Consider the following 18,475-nt stretch of genomic DNA (forward strand, 5'->3'; position numbering starts at 1 on the left):
AAAGAGCTGACCTCATCCTGATCACACAACCCACTGCCTGCCTCCACCATCACCACCACCCACAAACAGCTGTCTGGAGATCTCTGCTGCACTCGGGAATTCTCCTCAGTAAATGAATACGAGTCCTGAATCTAGGCTGATAAACAGACAAACCTATAGTAATTAACCTGGTTTAAAAAAAAAAAAACATATATATATATACACACACACACACACACACACACACACACACACTTAGGATTTTATAGAAATACAATCAAATTCTTTCACAAGAAAAATACTAAAACTGAAAGGAATACATGTTCAAATACTGAAAAAAATACTATAGTAAACAATAAAATCTTATATGAATGATGAAACAAAAAGACTAAGAATCTGAGAATGAACACCTAAAAAAGTATATATGTTCCAAATCTCTATCTTAAGATCAGAAGCCATGGTATGATAACAAAGCAGTCTTAGCACTGTTGTCAGTGTTTTACCTATTTTGCATCCCCAAGATTACTCTTATCTGACACAACCAAACCCCACACAGGTTCTATCATTATTCTATGAAAAAAGGATAGTATGTTTATAATTGACAATGCAGACATAAATGTTTATACAGGAGTCATTGAGGTCCTACTGTAAATAATTTAATGAAAACTGTTTATCATCTATCTCCCCTCACTATAATACAAGCTTCAACAGAGCAGGGATTTTTGTTTCTTTTGTTCACTTACATGAACAGTATGAAAACAATTCCTGGAGTGTAGCAGTTGCTAAATAAATATTTGCTGACCTATTACATTTTCATTCTGGGAGATTTCAGTCACCAAAAAAGCTGTCACAGATATTACTATAATCATCATCCCCATGTAAAGGTTGTAATGATAGGTTCCGTTTTGTTCAATTTACTTAACAGTCACATTTAAGGGTATTGAGGGTATTTTTTAAAGGTGAAGTTAGAATGTATGTGTCTTTCAGTAAGTTATTAATTTATGTAAAGTGTCTGACATAGTTCCTAAATCACCGCTGAGTAAATGTTAGGGTCTCTGCCTTGCTACCCTCTTTGAAAAAGTTATTCAACTGAACCAAATTTCTTGAAATGTAGTCTATGAAGTGTAGCATCAATGACTATTTCCTAAAGCAAGTATACTGAAGATTGTAGACTTAACTAACAATCATAGGACTCATACTCCAACAAAAACAGAAAAAGCAGGGCGCTTGGGTGTCTCAGTCGGTTAAGCTATCGACTTTAGCTCAGGTTATGATCTTGAGGTTCATGGGTTTGAGCCAGATGTGGCCACTGTCACCACAGAGCCTGCTTGAAATTCTCTCTCCCTCTCTCTCTGCCCTTCCCACACTTGCACTTTCTCTAAATAAACTTAAAAAAATGTTTTTAGGGGCACCTGGGTGGCTGAGTCAGGTAAGTGTCTGGCTTCAGATCAGGTCTTGCGTTCGTAGGTTCCAGCCCCACATTGGGCTCTGTGCTGATAGCTAGCTCAGAGCCTGGAGCCTGTCTTCGGATTCTGTGTCTCCCTCTATCTCTGACCCTCCCCTGCTCACGCTGTCTCTCTCTCAAAAATAAATACAAACCTTTTTTAAAAATTAAAAAATATAAAAATTTAAAAAAAGACAAAATGCAAGTAACTTAGGAAACAACCACTTACACAGGAGACAGGGGACAGAAGTCACAGAATTCACGGTCTTAAATTAGTATGACACCAGGAGAACACAGCTGGTAATGGTGGCATAGGTTGAAAACTGCAACCAAAATGGTCTCTCTGGGTAGGTAGCCTGTCATTTTCTCAGGTATATGGGAGGAAGAGGGAAAAAAAAAGTAAATATCATTCTATTAAGCAGTGTCCAAGAGCTGGGAGCACCACTGTGTCTTGATCCCTATTTTTCTGCTTACACCCTAAATAAAGATATCCTTCTAAAAACAAAACAAAAAGGCTGGATGGTTAAGGCTTTAAGGAGTCCTCCATGTTTCCAAAGCTTCCTATACTTCATCATCACAATTCTTACTACTTTGTATTTTAATAGCCTACATTGTAAGCTCCATACAGTTCTGTTTATATCTGGAAGAATGCTGAGCACATACCAAGCATTCAATAAATATTTTCTGAATAAGTACGACCTGAATCCCCCAGAGAATTAAAAGCTTCATGAGAGCAGGGATTTAAAGTGTCTCATTCACCAATTTTCAATGTACTTATCCAAGAGTGTGATCCAAAGAAGCTAATCAAAATCTATTTACTTAATGAATATGTTTATGACTAGGAAAAAAATAAGATAAAATTAAAAAATAAGTAATCTACATGAGACACAAACCCATATACTTAGCCATTATAGTACGCACTTATGAGCCAAAATAAGGAGTTTCAGTGTGCAAGTTTCAGCATGCATATAATCATTAAATCTCATTCACAAAAATTTCAAGAAGTCAAATATTAATTACTCTCCCAATCATCTCGTTTTACTTTAAACTTTGTTAGTCAATAATTTATCTCAAATAATCCACAATACTAAATCCTAAAATTCAGAAACTGTTGTTTATGTCAATAAAAACACACAGTTATAATTCACTAATTATAACTGAAGAGATTAAAGAAATAAAATGAATGCCAAGAGGTACTCAAACCGGTCAAAGAAAATCAAAGGCTATGCCTCAACTAAACCGAAAACAGGATATCCTTCAAAGTTACCAAAAAAAAAAAAAAAAAAAACAACCCACCCTACTCACTCATCAACAGGATTCAGTTATGACACTTTCTGGAACAAATGGCTCAAAGAAAGTTACAAACAAATTTTGTCATATCACTCTGATATGTCAATTAAACATCAGCATTCCACTATCATTTAAAGATCAGCAAAAGGTAGTCATCTCGAGACCAGCATTCCAGAGTAAAAGATGGTTTAAGAAAAAAGGTAAGATATCAACACTAAACAGTTTTGTTTTAAAAAAGGAAGTCATCTCAACTTCAGGAAGTCATCAATTTTGGAAAGTCAGAAAAAAAATACATTCTCTGAAAAAAAATTAAAAAGGAAAAAGAAGTACATTCTCATGGAATATGACAAAAATAATATAGTGTAACCTGACTCCATAATACATTAAATCTCACTGATCCAGAGATTTATCTTAGCAAGAAGAAAAAGAAAAGGAGAAAGAAAAGATAATCTTAACAAAAGAAAATACTAGAAGTATAAACAGTCTACAATATAAAACATATATATATATGTATGTATATGTATATACATAGGGGTGCCTGGGTGGCTCAGTCAGTTAAGCAACCAACTTCTGCTCAGGTCATGATCTTGTGGTTCATGTGTTCAGGCCCCACATAAGGCTCTGTGCTGACAGGTCAGAGCCTGAAGCCTGCTTCAGATTTTGTGTCCCCCTCACTGTCTGCCCTCCCCCATTAATGTGGTCTCTTTCTCTCAAAAATAAACATTAAAAAAAATTTTAAACTTACATGTATGTCTATCTGAACCCTATATGTTTTATACATACACCCCCACCCCCACGCACATATATAATTGAGTTTGTGAACTAAAAACCTCATACATTTTATTAAGGTCCTCATTCAGAAGCCTATTATTTTCCTCTGAAAAACATCTGGTATCCTATTATTCACATATCACCAACATTAGCAGTATTTATTAGGTATGATCTTAGGTGCTATACCATACAATTGCAACAGGCACAGGTCTTGATCTTTAGATTCCTCTCTTTTTGAGATTTAAAACCAATCCTTACACGTAAGTCAAACTAGCCTTGTTATCAGGTTTCCTAGAGCACAGCAAATTTAAAACTGGAAATCAAAGGCTAGACTGGAAACAGGAACCAATCCAGTAACAATGAGAACCTCAAGAGTCTATAGAGTACCATGTCATGCCCAAAGGATGTTTAGAGAAACAGCTGACTGCAGAAATTGCAACAAGAAGTGTGAAAGAACAGTTTAAACACTGTCAACTTCAGAAAACAAGGAAACCAGCAAACACCACTAGAATTAGGACTCAGGAGTCTAGAATCTAAAGACGCTTCTGCAGGCCAATGATGGGATTCTGAGCATAAAAAAAGATTATTGGCAACATGCTGAAATACATAAAATATATGAAAATTCCTAACTTTCATTTTAAGTATACAGAAGACAAAGAAACATGTTTTAAAAACATCAAATGATATACTCAGCGCTTATTATAAACCCTACAGAACAAAAGGTCTAGTTTAACAAACTGCAAAGGAAAAGGAAATACATGTTAAAAGACTTAAGAGAGACAGCAACCAAATGCAATGTATGTTAAATTCTGATTTAAACAAACCACTGTAAAATGATACTTATGAGACAATCAGGATATGTGTCTGGATATCTGATATTAAGAAATTACTGTCAAATTTAAGTAATGAAAAAATAATGAATAATGAAAGAGTCATAAACTCAAATAACATGAATGAGATTTCATAAATAATACAATAAAGAGAGAGGAAAGGGTAAGGCACACTGATGTTAGGTGATAAGCAATAGCAAGGAAGACAGTTATAATTATGTAGAGTCATTTAGTATGTGGAGCAAACAGCCCTACACAAAAGCTCTTGAAGGCACCGCTGTGTTACAGCAGAGAACCGTGTCTGATGCTCATAACCACCATCGGTCATCAAGAATAAGTTAAATTATGCTCTACATACACAGCTTACGGAGATCAGATGTCCAAATAATGAATACAATGCACTAAAGTTTATATTTATACCTGCTAAGAAGGAAAGATGATCACAATTTTGTAAATGGAAAAAAACATGGTTGATTTTGCTACTTAAATATATTTTCCTTTCCCCAACCCCCCTAAACACACACAGCACCTAAAAGTACTTTGCTCCAAGATAACTGCTGATTGTTTAAACACAGTAACAGTAATAGTAATGAATATAATCCTGAATGACTTCCCACTGTCCAATATCTTCAAACTAATTTACATGAATGGCCTAGTCTATGGTTTAACACAATTTTTAAGTGTAAGATAAAATACTATGCAGTTATAAATTACTAAAAAACCATAAAAAATGTCAGCTAACTAAAGTGACTCAATTCAAACTCTCATCTGAACCTACTTAAAATTACATAACATAGATATGCATATTATGGGCTGAATTTCACGTCCACATTATCTCACTGTGTCAAAAAGCAAGGAAGTCCTTAAAAGGATGGGAACATATCAAAAGAATGCAGAAACTAGCATTCATGGGCATCTACTAGCCAAAATGGGGGTATTGTGAGCATCAAAGTAAATAGTAATGGACTATAACCCATTGAAAAAAAACAGGATACTTGAGTCCATACAGATATAAATAAACCAATAAATTGAAAATCCAATGAGAAACGGAGTATTTATAAAGTTTCAAAGCACCTCCTACAAAATACTTACCAATAACTTAAAAAAAAACCCTTTAAGTACGTTTACAGTAAAGAAGTGGAACCTTAATCAAATGATCAAAGTGGCCATTAGTACATTTCAAAGTTATGCATCATGTGACAGGATGCAATGAAACAAAACACAGCTTCACCTATGTGGCATTTGTGCCAAGGATACAGGGTTTGAATTGAATCAGGAGGAAATGTCAAATTGAGGAACATTCTACCAAACAACTGGCCTGTAATCTTACAAAGTATCAAGATCATAAAACCCAAGGAAAGTTCCCAAGGGAACTATTCCAAACTAACGGGGACTAAAGAGACATGACAACTAAATGCAATGTGTGATTCTGAACTGGATCTTTTTGCTATAAAAGACATTATTAAGACAATTAGCAAAATCTGAATGGGTCTGAGGATTAGATAGTAGTAATGTATCAATATTATTTTCCTATTTTTCTTGGCTGCAGTATGGTTAGGTAGGAGAATGACTTTATAGGACATATATATAAAGTTACATATGAAATTTTTTTTAATGTTTTATTCATTTTGAGACAGAGAGAGAGAGAGAGAGCGAGAGAGAGAGCGCGCGAGAGAGCATGCAGGGAGCAGAGAGAGAGAGAGAGAGAGAGAGAGAGAGAGAGACACAGAATCTGAAGTAGGCTGCAGGCCCCAAGCTGTCAGCACAGAGCCCATCATGGAGCTCGAACCCACAAGCTATGAGATCATGACCTGAACCGAAGTCAGAAGCTCAACCAAGCCACCCAGGCGTCCGTCCCTAAAGTTATATATAATTAAGTTCAACAACTTAATTCTCAAAATGTTATGAGCAAGAAGACAGACACCCTCACCACCTCTTGGGGCTAGAGTAAAGGCTGCAAATATATGCCTAGAGAGGTCAGGCAATAAAGTAAATACATAGAACAAGCTAGCTGTAAGGTAAGGATCTAGGGTGCTTATCTGACATTCCACTTAGTGCTATATAGATCATGTGGAATGCAAGCCCCCAGGGGCAAGATCATTCCATTTTTTTCAAGAGAAACCAGAGATCCAAATTTTTATGTGAAATTTCCCAATTTTTAAAACACTCAAAAGGGCCAAACAAAACATGTCTGTCGACTAAATTTGAACCACAGCTGCCTCAGGCCCAAAGGCATGTTTCTCAAACTGAGGCCTAGGGATAAAAGGAAACCACATGATATACATGGAACATATTCTTACAGCCACAGTTTTATCCCATGAGTTTGCCTGGAATTTTCAGAGAGAGGAGACATTTCTATACTTTTAAAATGCTATACTATAGAGTTTAATGCAAAGTTCATTTGATTTTTTAGGAATAATTTCAAACTTACAGAAAAGCTCTAAGAACAAGAGTAGTACAAAAAATAGCCATATAGCTTTTACCAATTTCACCTATTGTCAATTTACTTATTTGCACATAAGCATCCTCCCTCCTTGCATATACATACACACACGGTTATGTATATGCACATACCCTGCAAATACATATACACATACAAAACACACACATACATATTACATCATTTTTTTCCTGAACCATTGGAGAGTAACTTACATATATCATGGCCCTTTATCCCTAAAAACTTCTGTGTGTTACCTAAAAAAAAAAAAAAAAAAAAAAAAAAAATACTCCCTTTCATAACCTTAGGATAGTGATAACCTTCAGAAGTTTTTATCTAATCTACCATCCACAGTCCAATTTTGCCAAATGATCCAATGAGATACCCTTTATAGCATTTTCCCTCCTAATGTAAGATCCAGTCTAAGATCACATATTGCAAGTCTGTCATGTCTCCTTACTCTCCTTTAATCTGGAAGATTCCACAGCCTTCCTATGTCTGTATAACAATTAAAACAACAACAACAACAACAACAACAAAACACCACAAAACCAGTCTTCCCACCATTTTAAAAAGTAGGATGCTCCTCAGTTTGGTGTTCAATCATGTTTAGATTCAAGTTATCCATTCCTGGCTAGAGAACTATAGAAATTATGTGTTTTTCTCAGGGCATTACATTCAGAGGCCCACAATGTCCACTAGAGCTATTCGTTTTGATCACATGCTTTAGGTAGTGTCTGATTTCATCACGGTGTAGAGTTACTATTTTTCCCCCTTTGAAATTAAAAAGCAATATATGGGGAGATATTTAAGACTACGCAAACAACCTGCTCCTCATCAAATATCGCCTCAGATTTAGTGTTTATCAATGACTGGCTATACTCCCAGATCTCTCAGGTTTAGTGCTCAAATCCTCTATTTTAGAAGCATCAGTACAATGGTTGGAGTGCAAGACTAGAATATTAGGCTGAGCTTCCAGAAAAAACAAATGTATTTGGACCATGCCTTAAAGAATGAATAGATTTTTTTTTTCTTTAGCAAGTGAGCAAGCAAGCTGGGAAGAGGGGCTAGAGAGAAAGGACCAGAGAGAGAGAATCTTAAGGCAGGCTCCAAGCTCACTCACTGCAGAGCTTGATATGGGTGGGACTTGATCCACAACCCAAGGATCACAACCTGGGATCAGTATCTGAACAAGAGGCAGACACGCAACCGACTGAGCTGCCTAGGCGCCCTCCAAAAGACTGGATAGACTGCAAATAGCTACTGAGGTGGAGAACCAGTCAAGACACAAATAACTTCAAAAAAGACACAAATAACTTCATCAGGAAAGCTAAAAACAAAACAAAACACACACAGTATGGTGAATCCTTCTGCAAAGTAAAAAATATGCCCTAGCCTATCAGTTTTATAATATATAACATATATATTTCTGAGAAATATACTGAGAAAATATACTGAGAAAAATACTGAGTTTGCCTGAATTACACTGATTCTAGAACTATAGATACATTTTTACTATTATTGATAAACAGAGCACATAATTCATTACAACCACTTCCGATTACAACCACTTTCATATGGATGTCAACCTTCTCACCTAGTCTCTCAAAGGTCAGGATTAGCCACTAAAATATGTATTTCATCTGACTGTGACCCAGAGTGAGAAACAAATTTTACACTGCAACTTACGGCAAACATATACAACTGAAATCTTGAAGCATTATCATGTGAAGCACTGATATTTCATAAGCTTTCTTTTTTCTCTTTTTCCTCCTCCTCCTCCCTTTTCTTCTCAATGATGGTCTTGATCCCAAATAAATTCCTGAATCCATAATAATAAGTCATGCACAAGACCTATATTTGAAAAACACTCCCCTGGGAGTGCCTGGGTGGCTCAGTTGGTTAAGCAACTAACTTCAGCTCAGGTCATGACCTCACAGTTTGTGAGTTCAAGCACTTCATCAGGGCTCTGTGCTGATGACAGCTCAGAGCCTGGGGCCTGCTTTAGATTCTGTGTCTGCCCCTCCCCTGCTCAAGCGCGCTCTCTCTCTCTCTCTCTCTCTCTCTCTGGAAAATAAACAAACATTTAAAAATATTTTTTTTCAAAGAAAGAAAAACACTACCCTAGAACCTGGCATGGAGCTCTTTACCAGATTAGATTCCCAACAAAGTCTGGGACAAATTTCAGGTGAAATGAGAAAAATAAGAACATAATAAGTGATTTTTTAAAGGACTCTATTCTGAAAGTGTATATAATTTTTTCATCTTCAAAAGCTCTTTTATGAAACAATGGTGAAAGTGAAGCTGTAAATTGCCCATTATATACTAGTCCCCTAACTTTCTCCCCACATTTTGCTGGATCATAAAATCTCCAATGTTGTGTTGTGAGACTTCAAAGACACACAAGAGTGTCACCCTTCAATGGGTTTATAACCTGGCTGGAGAAATGATACTAATAATAGTTTTAAGACTTGTCATAATTAATTCCTACCTTATAAGAAGAAATACCCTGTGATAAGTGCCCTAAGACTGCTTTCAGGTTAAAAGTTCAGTATTCTGGGCTGGGAATGAATCAAAGGGAACAAACAAGGAAAGGTGTTTAGAAAGGAAACTATATGAACTGGGCCTTGAATAAGACTGAGAACAGTCATGGATGAAAAAGCACAAAATTTGGGGAACAAGAAAGAGATCATTTTTGGCCAGAGCTTAATTAAGACGGTAGAAGGAGAAAATGGAGGACCCTGAGGACAAGGTTAGCTTGTTTGAATTCGGTCATCAAGGCAATGAAGCTGAGAGAGTTAATGGCACAATCATAGCACTGATTTAGGAATATTAATCTGAAGTCCCCCCCCAACCCCATATAAAATAAACCGGACAGGTGGAAATTCTTCAGGCTACGCAATAATCCAAACATGGAATAATTACGTACCTGAACTGTGGCTGGGGAAAAGGAAAGTAAGGGGTAAGAAAAGGTGACAAGAATTGAAAAGTCCCAAAGAGATTTTAATGTGGTAGGCAAAAATGGCAAGGGAAAAAACAAACATGGTTCTGGTATTTCAAGGTTGGATGATGCGGACAATGAATAATAAGGAAAAGAAACTGGTTCAGAGGAAGATGAGTTCAGACTCAGGTTATGTTGGATGTAGGAGTTGGTTATGAAGAGTTAGTAGTAGGGTACAGAAAAGAACGTTGAACTCCATCAGAAAAACCAGAGTTCAGGGCACGTGGGTGGCTCAGTCGGTTAAGTGTCCCATTCTTGGTTTAGGCTCAGGTCATGATCTCACAGTTTGTGAGTTCAAGCCCTGAGACAGACTCCATGCTGAGAGTGTGGAGCTAGCTCGGGATTCTCCCTTCCCCCTCTCTACCCTCCCACACTTGCACGCATGCAGTCTCTCAAAGTAAATAAACTTAGAAAAAAAAAAAAAGGAAAGAAAAATCTGAGTTCAAGTGAAAAAAAGTGGTTAGCATCAAAAAACAAACCAGAGCAAAATTAGATCTATAGTAGGATTTTAACTATGTAAAAAATTAGGCATACAAAAAGACTAAAAACAAGTTTATCAACATGCTAACATTGGCTGCATACAGATGAGCTAAAGAAAAGATCAATTATTTTTCTTTCTTCTTTGTATTGTGTTTTCACTAGATATAAATCCAACAAATTATCCACCCCCAAAAATAAGTAAGAAAAGAAAAAGAAACACTTGGGTTCAAATAGTCTTTTTTTTTTAAATCACAAACTCTCTGAACCTGTTTCCTCATCTATAAAAGGAGAATAATTTTCCTCCCAAGATTAGTGTGAAGATTAACTGAGATAAAGTACTTGTAAATTATAAAGCAATATGCAAAGTTAAGGCATTATAATAGTCTGAGAGAGCTAAAACTACAGGACAAGAGATCATACCCAGATATAGAAATATACTCCAGATTTGGGAATCTTCCATACTGAGGTTATAACTGAAGAAGTGGATTACTTCTTTAGACTTATTAAAAGTCTTAGAATCTACCCATTTCAAAATAAAAATGTTCTTCTCAAATTTCTTAGGAATACTGAAGTTTTTACGTTACAGAAATAAGACTCACAAATATAAAATTAAGACATTACTTTTCCTATATGTTACTCAAACATAAGGTGGAAAAAGACCTGGTAATTTCACTCCCTAATATTTGGACAGCTAAATTATTTCATTGTCTTAAAAAGCCACGTTCTAGAGGTAAATTTAGCAATCTCCACATGTTCCCTCTCAGAAATTACATGCTTTATACATAGCACAGCATTCTAAATGGCGTTTCTCCCCTCTAGTCCCATTTCTGGTACTTCCTCATGTTTAAATATCTCTGGGTATCTATTTAAAACCAGAGAGTAAACTCCTAAAGGACAAGAAGCATGTCTTATCTATGTCCTTTCCATAGAACAATCAAGTACAATAATGGTCACAAAAGAGGTACTAACCCACATACATACTTAGAAATACTCAGCCAACTCATGTCACTGATGATGTAGTAATTATGTAAGAGTTACTATTAATGTCGCATATAACATAAGCCTATGTTAAGCCCTTCAAAAGACAACTAATAAATTAAAAGAAAAATTCCCCAATACTGTATGAGAAACATTTTTATGTGAATAATGAAAGCTTAGGACTAGATTAATACTTAAAAATCACATACTGCATTCTTTAAGAAAGAGTATATATGAGATGAAAACAGTTCTAATATTGTGATCTTAAGATAATTTTCTTAAAATATTTAACAAATGGAAGCACACTGCTATTGTCTGTTCATATACCCCGTACCAAAATGTAACATTTCTCACAGATACTAACCCTACAATTTCATTCACTGACGTTTTTATTTTTCAAAACTTTTGAGTTTTGTTTTTAAACCTTTGGATCAGAAAGTTAAAACTGATATGATTAACTACAGGCTTTTTTTTTTTTTTTTAAGTATAAGCACTGATGAACCCCTAGGCTACTTCCAAGTAAAAGTTTTCAATTAAAACCTTTGTGGGGCACCTGAGTGGTTCAGGTGGTTGAGCATCTGACTTCTGCTCAGGTCATGATCTCATGGTTGGTGGGTTCAGGCCCCAGGCTGGGCTCTGTGCTGACAGCTCAGAGCCTGGAACCAACTTTGGATTCTGTATCTCCCTCTCTTTCCGCTCCTCCCCTGCTCAAGCTCCACTCCACCCCTGCTCAAGCTCCGTCTCTCTCTCTCTCAAAAATTAAACAAACAAACAAACAAACAAGACAAAAACAAAAAAAATCTTTGTTATGAAAAAGAGATGCTAAAAAAGACTAAGGATGAAATGCACCTAAGTAAGTGTGGGCCTGGGGTGGGAGGGTTAAGTCGGTGTGGGTGTGTGTTTAGTGATTTGAAGGCAGGCTATCAAGATAGATTTTTCAGGGTACTTCCCCCCCCCTAATGTTTTTTTAAATTGTTTCCAAAGTGCTGCCTTTTTAAATTACCATAGTTTCTGAACTAAAAGATACTATGCCTAAGGGAAATTCCAGAGTACAAGCACCTGCCAGCCAAACTGCCTAAAATTCATCAGCGGCAGAGATTAAAAGCATCCTTTAGTTTTTATGTAAAACAAAAGTAATACAACAGGTATATAATTTCAATATGACGCATATAACATGACCAGTCCCCTAACATTGCTCTCTACAATTTCAAACCCACTACACACAGTTTTAATTGCCATTGTACACCTTATAAAATGGACATAAAAGTGTTTTCCTTATCTAAACACTTAACAATTAAACATACAGCTTGAATTTGAAGATTTCCACTTTACAAATGGATTTTATGATTCAGCATATGATTCCCTTAAATAATCAGCGTCTCTGGAATCATTCTGTTTATAAAGAACTTAACTTTTCTGCTTATATAAGTATAGTTTTCTCACATTTTTTCCCCAAGAACTCATCTGGTATACCTGTACACCTCCTTGAGAATAAATAAATGCTTTCAATCCTCGTGGCCCCAGAGGAACATCACATGTTTTGAATTGTTCAGTTAAAAAAAAAGTTTTTAAACAACTAGAATACAAGCGCTTGGCTTTACATTCATGGCTCTCCTAATGATAAAATAAAGGTCAATGTACGCGCTGGACTAATGAACTGCAGGGAACAGAAACAAGCAATTTGGCAAGAGCTAAGTAAAGCTCTGTTTAAAGACTACCAGTAAAATATACTAGCATTACCCCTCCCCCACGCCCCATCCCTTAGAGGTTTCAATTAATGTGGGGCCTAGTTTTACTCTTACAAGGGGGACAGAAAGAGAAAGCACAGAGCTCCTGCTGAAAACTAGCTTCATCAGGAGCAGCTTCAGAGAAACTGCCAGCAACCATTTCTTTCCTTCTCTGTTGACAGAGGTTCCTCTCTTTAGAGAGAGGCATCTCCTCCTGCAGCTGATCAATACCATATCTAAAGAAAAGTCTTAGCCACTCAAGGATGGCATCAAATGAATACAAAAAATACCTAACGTTAGGGTCAGCTATAAGACTCTTTATGTAAAGAGAAGCCCCAACAACAATTCATCTTCATCTTCCAATCTCTCGTATCAGTTGCCTCACGAATTGGATAAGAAGGGATAAAGTTATTTAACAAAACATATCTACTGTTTCAAAATAAACTCAAGTGCCCCCAATTGGTGAGAATGACTCCCTCACAATACTTGGAGAAAATAAAGCCTCGGCAAATCTTCCAGAAGTCCTTGGAATCAAAAAGAAAAGAAATAAAAGCGGATTTCTACTTTGAGTAGTGACCCACCATTCCTAAAAGCTGAGGCGCCGACTGTGCAGTGTGCAGTGATAGCTCAGTCCCACAACATCTCCCAGTACGCTCAATTTTTGCCCTAGTATACGATCACCTCTTTGTGAACATACAGGACAAGTCTTTCAGTCATATGATTAGGAAATAAATGCACCCATGAGGCTTAAAAAAAATTAAAAAGCAGTGAAAAATTGATGTCTCTTTAAAAGGAGCCAAGAATGAAACAACCTCACTATGTAAGGAATTATAAGACATCAAAGGTTAGATAATGGACAACAGGTGCCTTTGGGAGGAAAAAGTAACACTCAGTTGTCTATTTTAGGATTTCCACTCTCAAAGCACAAGCACTCTAATGTGTGTTTTCCTTTTCTTCCGAAAGAGGGTCGGGGCCAAAATTATGGCTTTTACTATTTAATACCAGTAATGGGTCCACTGCTCTTAGACTTTTTTACTTTAGATCTAAAAAATTCATCTAATCCCAACATGGCTGAATAAAGTATGGCCTATGGCCAGATCACGCACTGATCCATGAACATTCATCAACCAGGGATTTATTACCAAGAAATGCAAAAGCAAGGCTTCTGAATACAAACTACCTCCGCACAAAACACTGAAAATATAAATCCAGCAGCAGGTATCACATAACTGCAGAATCAGCCAGAGCAGAAACTGTTTCTCTCACCATCATAACAGTTGAGCTCAATCTTTACAGTAACCAGATTCCAATGGCCTCAAAGAATAGTAATTCCAGACACAGATTATAGGGCACTGAGTACCAGCCTCTAGTTCTGATTCCCTTAGCCAGTTACAAAATTTACTACCTTACCATTCTGGTGAAAGGGAACCCTGGAAGGATATTGCAGCCTACTTAATAACCTCTTCCATTCCACAAAGACAACATATTCCAAAAATGGAGAGTCCTTTCTTTCCCTGACAGAGGCCCCCTTTCCTATGGATTCACTGGGCAGGATTACTACTCCCCAGCATGCTCGCAGAACCAGAAAATACTTCTGCTTTCACTCTTCTTTTAAAGAGGGTCCCCCAACACAGATGTACCTCTTCCTTTCCTGTATTAAGCAAATGATGCTTCAGTGCTTCTAGTTCTCTCCACCACTGCAAAATGTTCAGAGAAGTGGAAGGAGAGAAGGAAGTTGGCAGACGCTAAAAGATAACTTAAAAGAAGTCTCCAAATTTAAAGTGAAGACCGAAGGGGGGGCGGGTGTGCCCTCTTCCTGAGGAGGGAAATAGGGTCCCTACCCTAAACAGGGGCCCTCTGCGTGGGTAAGGGGTGCCTTCACTCTGAAAGAGAGTTCAGTATGTGGAGAGGGGGAGGAATGTTGTGCCCCAACCCCGAAGGTGGGTCTGCGGAGGGGAGCCGTGAGTGTATGGGAGGGGTGAACAAGTTACCGGGCGGGGGGGGCTCTCTGAGAGAGGGGGTTTCCACTTTGGGGAAGGAGGGCCCTCCACTGAAGGGGACGCTGGGAGGAAGGGAGGGTCTTGCCGGGGGAGCAGAGGAGGCATGGGGGGAGGGGTTCTGAATCCACCGGCGCCAGGAGAGGGGCGGCAGCCTCGAGGGAACATGTGCAGTGGAACTACTACCATCCCCAGGGGCAGGGTGGAGAGCAGGGCCTGGGCTGTGTGTGGAGAGAACAAGGCTCCCACCCTGCGCAGAGGCCGGAGGAGTCCCCAGCTGTACTCACCGAGGCTGCCGGCGAAACCGTCCATCTTGCGGGGAAAGCGCCGGGCTCCGGACTCAGCGGGGCGGGCACTTCATTCAGCGGACCGACAAACTGGCCAACGCTGAGCCTGACCCGCTCACTCTCTAGGTCGCCCGACACGGCTCCTAGCCCCCGCCTCCGTCGTCTATCGGTCCGTCCGCCCTGGGACAGTCAGCCGCGGCCGCCCGGGCCACTTCCCCGTCAGGTTGAGAGCCGCACCGCTCCACCGCCTGCCCGGCCTCCCTCCCAGGCAGCAGCCGCGACCGCCTCGCCGCGCCCCGCCCCCGCGCCCGCGCGCAGCGGTAGCCCCGCCCCTGCGCACGCCGTCACGCTTCCGACTCCGCCTCCCACGTGACAACACGGAGGCGGGAGCTTGCCGACCCTTCCCTCTCACCTTGCCTCGGCGTCGGGTTCCTGCCGCCTCGAGCGGGAGTAGTGGCTGCGCTTGCGCAGTGGTCCTGTGAAGGGCCTGAGACTTGGGTCTTAAAGCCGGTTAGGAATGGGTGGTAGTAAGGAGTGGCCTCAGGCCTGACATTCTCAGGAGCGTCGAGGGATTCTCATAGCCCCTCGAGAGCCTGCGAAGTACCCCTAGAGCCCAAGTCTGGAACCCTCTGGACAAAAGACGGTTACCCTGTCGGTCCTACAAGGACACCAAGGAGGCAACCAAGTTCTGGGAAGACTCCCTTCCTTTCCAGGTTCTTCGTCTGTCTTAGTAGGAGATACATGGAGGCGAGTCTTCCTAACTTAAGGCCACCAATGCCACAACCTCAGGGTTCAAGACAAACTGGAAAGAAGGAATGTTAGTGCTGGACAATACCCTTGCCTCCTCTTCAGGAAGAACACTGAGCCTTAGAAAGGACTTGACCCGCCCAAGGTCAGGAAGCCTGGTAGAAGCAGAGCTAGAACTCAGGTTTCCTTACTCCGCCTGGTGTTCTTTGCACCAAGAGTTGCAAAGCAACCCCTCACAGGGAATAACATAGGATTGCCTACTAGTGCATGGTAACAAAGGGTTTTAGTGAAGTAAGCCTGAGTTCTCAGGGCAACTCCATGTGACTCAAAATAAGTGAGCATTGAGTCTAAACTTATTTGGGACTCACTTTATTCACTTGCAAACAGAAGGACTGGACTTGTAACCAAAGGATGTAAATATACACAACCTTCATCCTCCTCCTCTCTCCCCTGCTCACCCCTATTCTTCATCCTTCTAAAGACCTTCCAGTGGTTTCCAAAGTTCCTCTTGGGACTTGGTTGTTTGGATCAGAGTAATAAAGAGAACTGTGAGGTGCTCATGAACTAAATTGATGTATACAATAATTAAGAGCTGAGTTAGGGAAGAATTAGAGTCATTCTAGACAGTTTGCAGGAGAAGGGGGCAGCCTGAAGAAGAGAGATGAGAAATAGGAGGTTAGCAACTACCATAATGAGAGGGACTTAGAATTAGATGGTTAAAAGAATTGTTAAACATTTTGTTGCTGTATTGCATTATGCTTCTCCTCCCAACCCTCGGGGGTACCTCTTTAAATTTTTTCCCTAAAAATCTAAATTCCTTTTCATGTCTTTTTTGGATATCAGAACTGTATGTCTTCTGAATACCATACCATGTGGAGACAGGCATTTAGGCAGCCACGATAAATTGAGCATAAGGACTAAATGGTGCCCAGAGTTTCCTCCTGTTTCAAAATTAAATTATTTACCTACTATGGGCATTTTTATATCTGTAAGATCCTATTAAGCCCAATCACTTAATGTTTGAGAAGCCCCAGTTCTGACAGCTGCTCTTCTGTGTCTGCATGCTACACTCTCTGCCTTGGGTCAATTAAAAAGATAATATACAGATATATATTTTTTAATTCAGAGAAGGATTCACATTTTGTGGGGCCTGAAGCTTTTACTATCGATGGAGCCCTTCTAAAAAAAAAAAAGCATACAAAATTAGGTTAATGGTGGATTTATTGAGCGAAAAGAAATTACAACAGATTACACATTTTAAGAAGCCTACAAATACTACAAATGTCACAAAATCAAGAAATATAACATTTAATTAACTGCTGGGCATAATTCCAATTTTTTTTCTTTACTAATTTTCTTGGTGGCATACTCTCATTATTTCTTCATATGACAATTCTTTTTTCTTAATAGATGTCTTTTACAGGGATTCTGCTATATGACAGGTTTTATATCCAGGCATTTTATACACCTAACCCTATTCCAATGTAACACCAAGCCCATGAGATCAGTGTTATGAATATGACAATGGTTTTTAAATAACTTTTAAATAGGATAAAAAAGATAACTTAGTTTTTCCTCTAGCATGGTTTATCAAATTATCTTATTATTGGGATATAGTTGGAATGCATTAAAAAACCACTTTGCACATATAGTACAGGTTGTTTGTAGTATACTGCAGGAATTCTGATGAATTCTATTTCACATGATTCCCATTTTAAAAAAGAAAATAAATAGGAGCACCTGGGTGGCTCAGTCAGTTGAGCGTCCAACTTTGGCTGAGGTCACGATCTCAGTTTGTGAGTTTGAGCCCCACATCAGGCTTGCTGCTGTCACCATAGAGCCTGCTTTGGATCCTCTGACCTCCCCCTCCGTCCCTTAACCACTCATTCTCCCTCTCTCTCTCTCTCTCTCTCAGAAAAAGGAATAAATATTTTAAAAATAATAATTTAAAAGAAAAAAGAAAATAAATAAAATATATGGTGAATTTTAAATTATGCATACTGTATTATTGAGTATAAATTCCTGACTGAACTTCTACTTTGTTTGACATCAATGAGAACCAAATATGCATCATATATATAATGATTAGAAGACTATCCCCTGTGCTAACTTCTGGCTTTTTATGTTACAAACCTTATCTCCCACAAAACTCACACACTTCTGGTGCTAGCCATATGTTTATAGCATATTATGACCCCTAGTCCTACCACCTCCATGACAGGATGCTGGGTGAATCAATGCAGTGGCCCATAGGAGTGTTCTGGGAATCTATTGCTAAACAAAGACAGCCAGCAATAATTTCATTAAATGTAAGTGACTGTAACCCATGTAAGTATGTCTCATTAAGCCTGAAATTAAAGGTATTCCCAACTCAGCTTCCCCTTAGTCCGATACCTAAACTATCCAACGCCACTCCAACACCACCTGACATAAAGGGAAATGTAACAAAGGAGAGAGTGTAGTGGAAAGACACACTTGCCCAGAACCTGGAAAAGCCTTGGAAG

At 38.7% G+C, this 18,475-nt stretch overlaps 1 protein-coding gene across 3 annotated transcripts in view; it reads right to left on the reverse strand.

The window, feature by feature from the left end:
- Nucleotides 1-15,500, reverse strand: part of EML4 (EMAP like 4) — a 152,368-nt gene extending 136,868 nt beyond the window's left edge. For all 3 annotated transcript variants that reach the window (XM_029937878.1, XM_029937876.1, XM_029937879.1), the window contains exon 1: nucleotides 15,225-15,500. In XM_029937878.1, coding sequence (XP_029793738.1) covers nucleotides 15,225-15,249 — 25 coding nt within the window. In that variant the 5' untranslated portion in view covers nucleotides 15,250-15,500. The remainder of the gene's footprint in view (nucleotides 1-15,224) is intronic.
- Nucleotides 15,501-18,475: the final 2,975 nt, after the last annotated feature.

This window comes from Suricata suricatta, chromosome 4 (assembly GCF_006229205.1).
Source record: "Suricata suricatta isolate VVHF042 chromosome 4, meerkat_22Aug2017_6uvM2_HiC, whole genome shotgun sequence".
NCBI lineage: Eukaryota > Metazoa > Chordata > Mammalia > Carnivora > Herpestidae > Suricata > Suricata suricatta.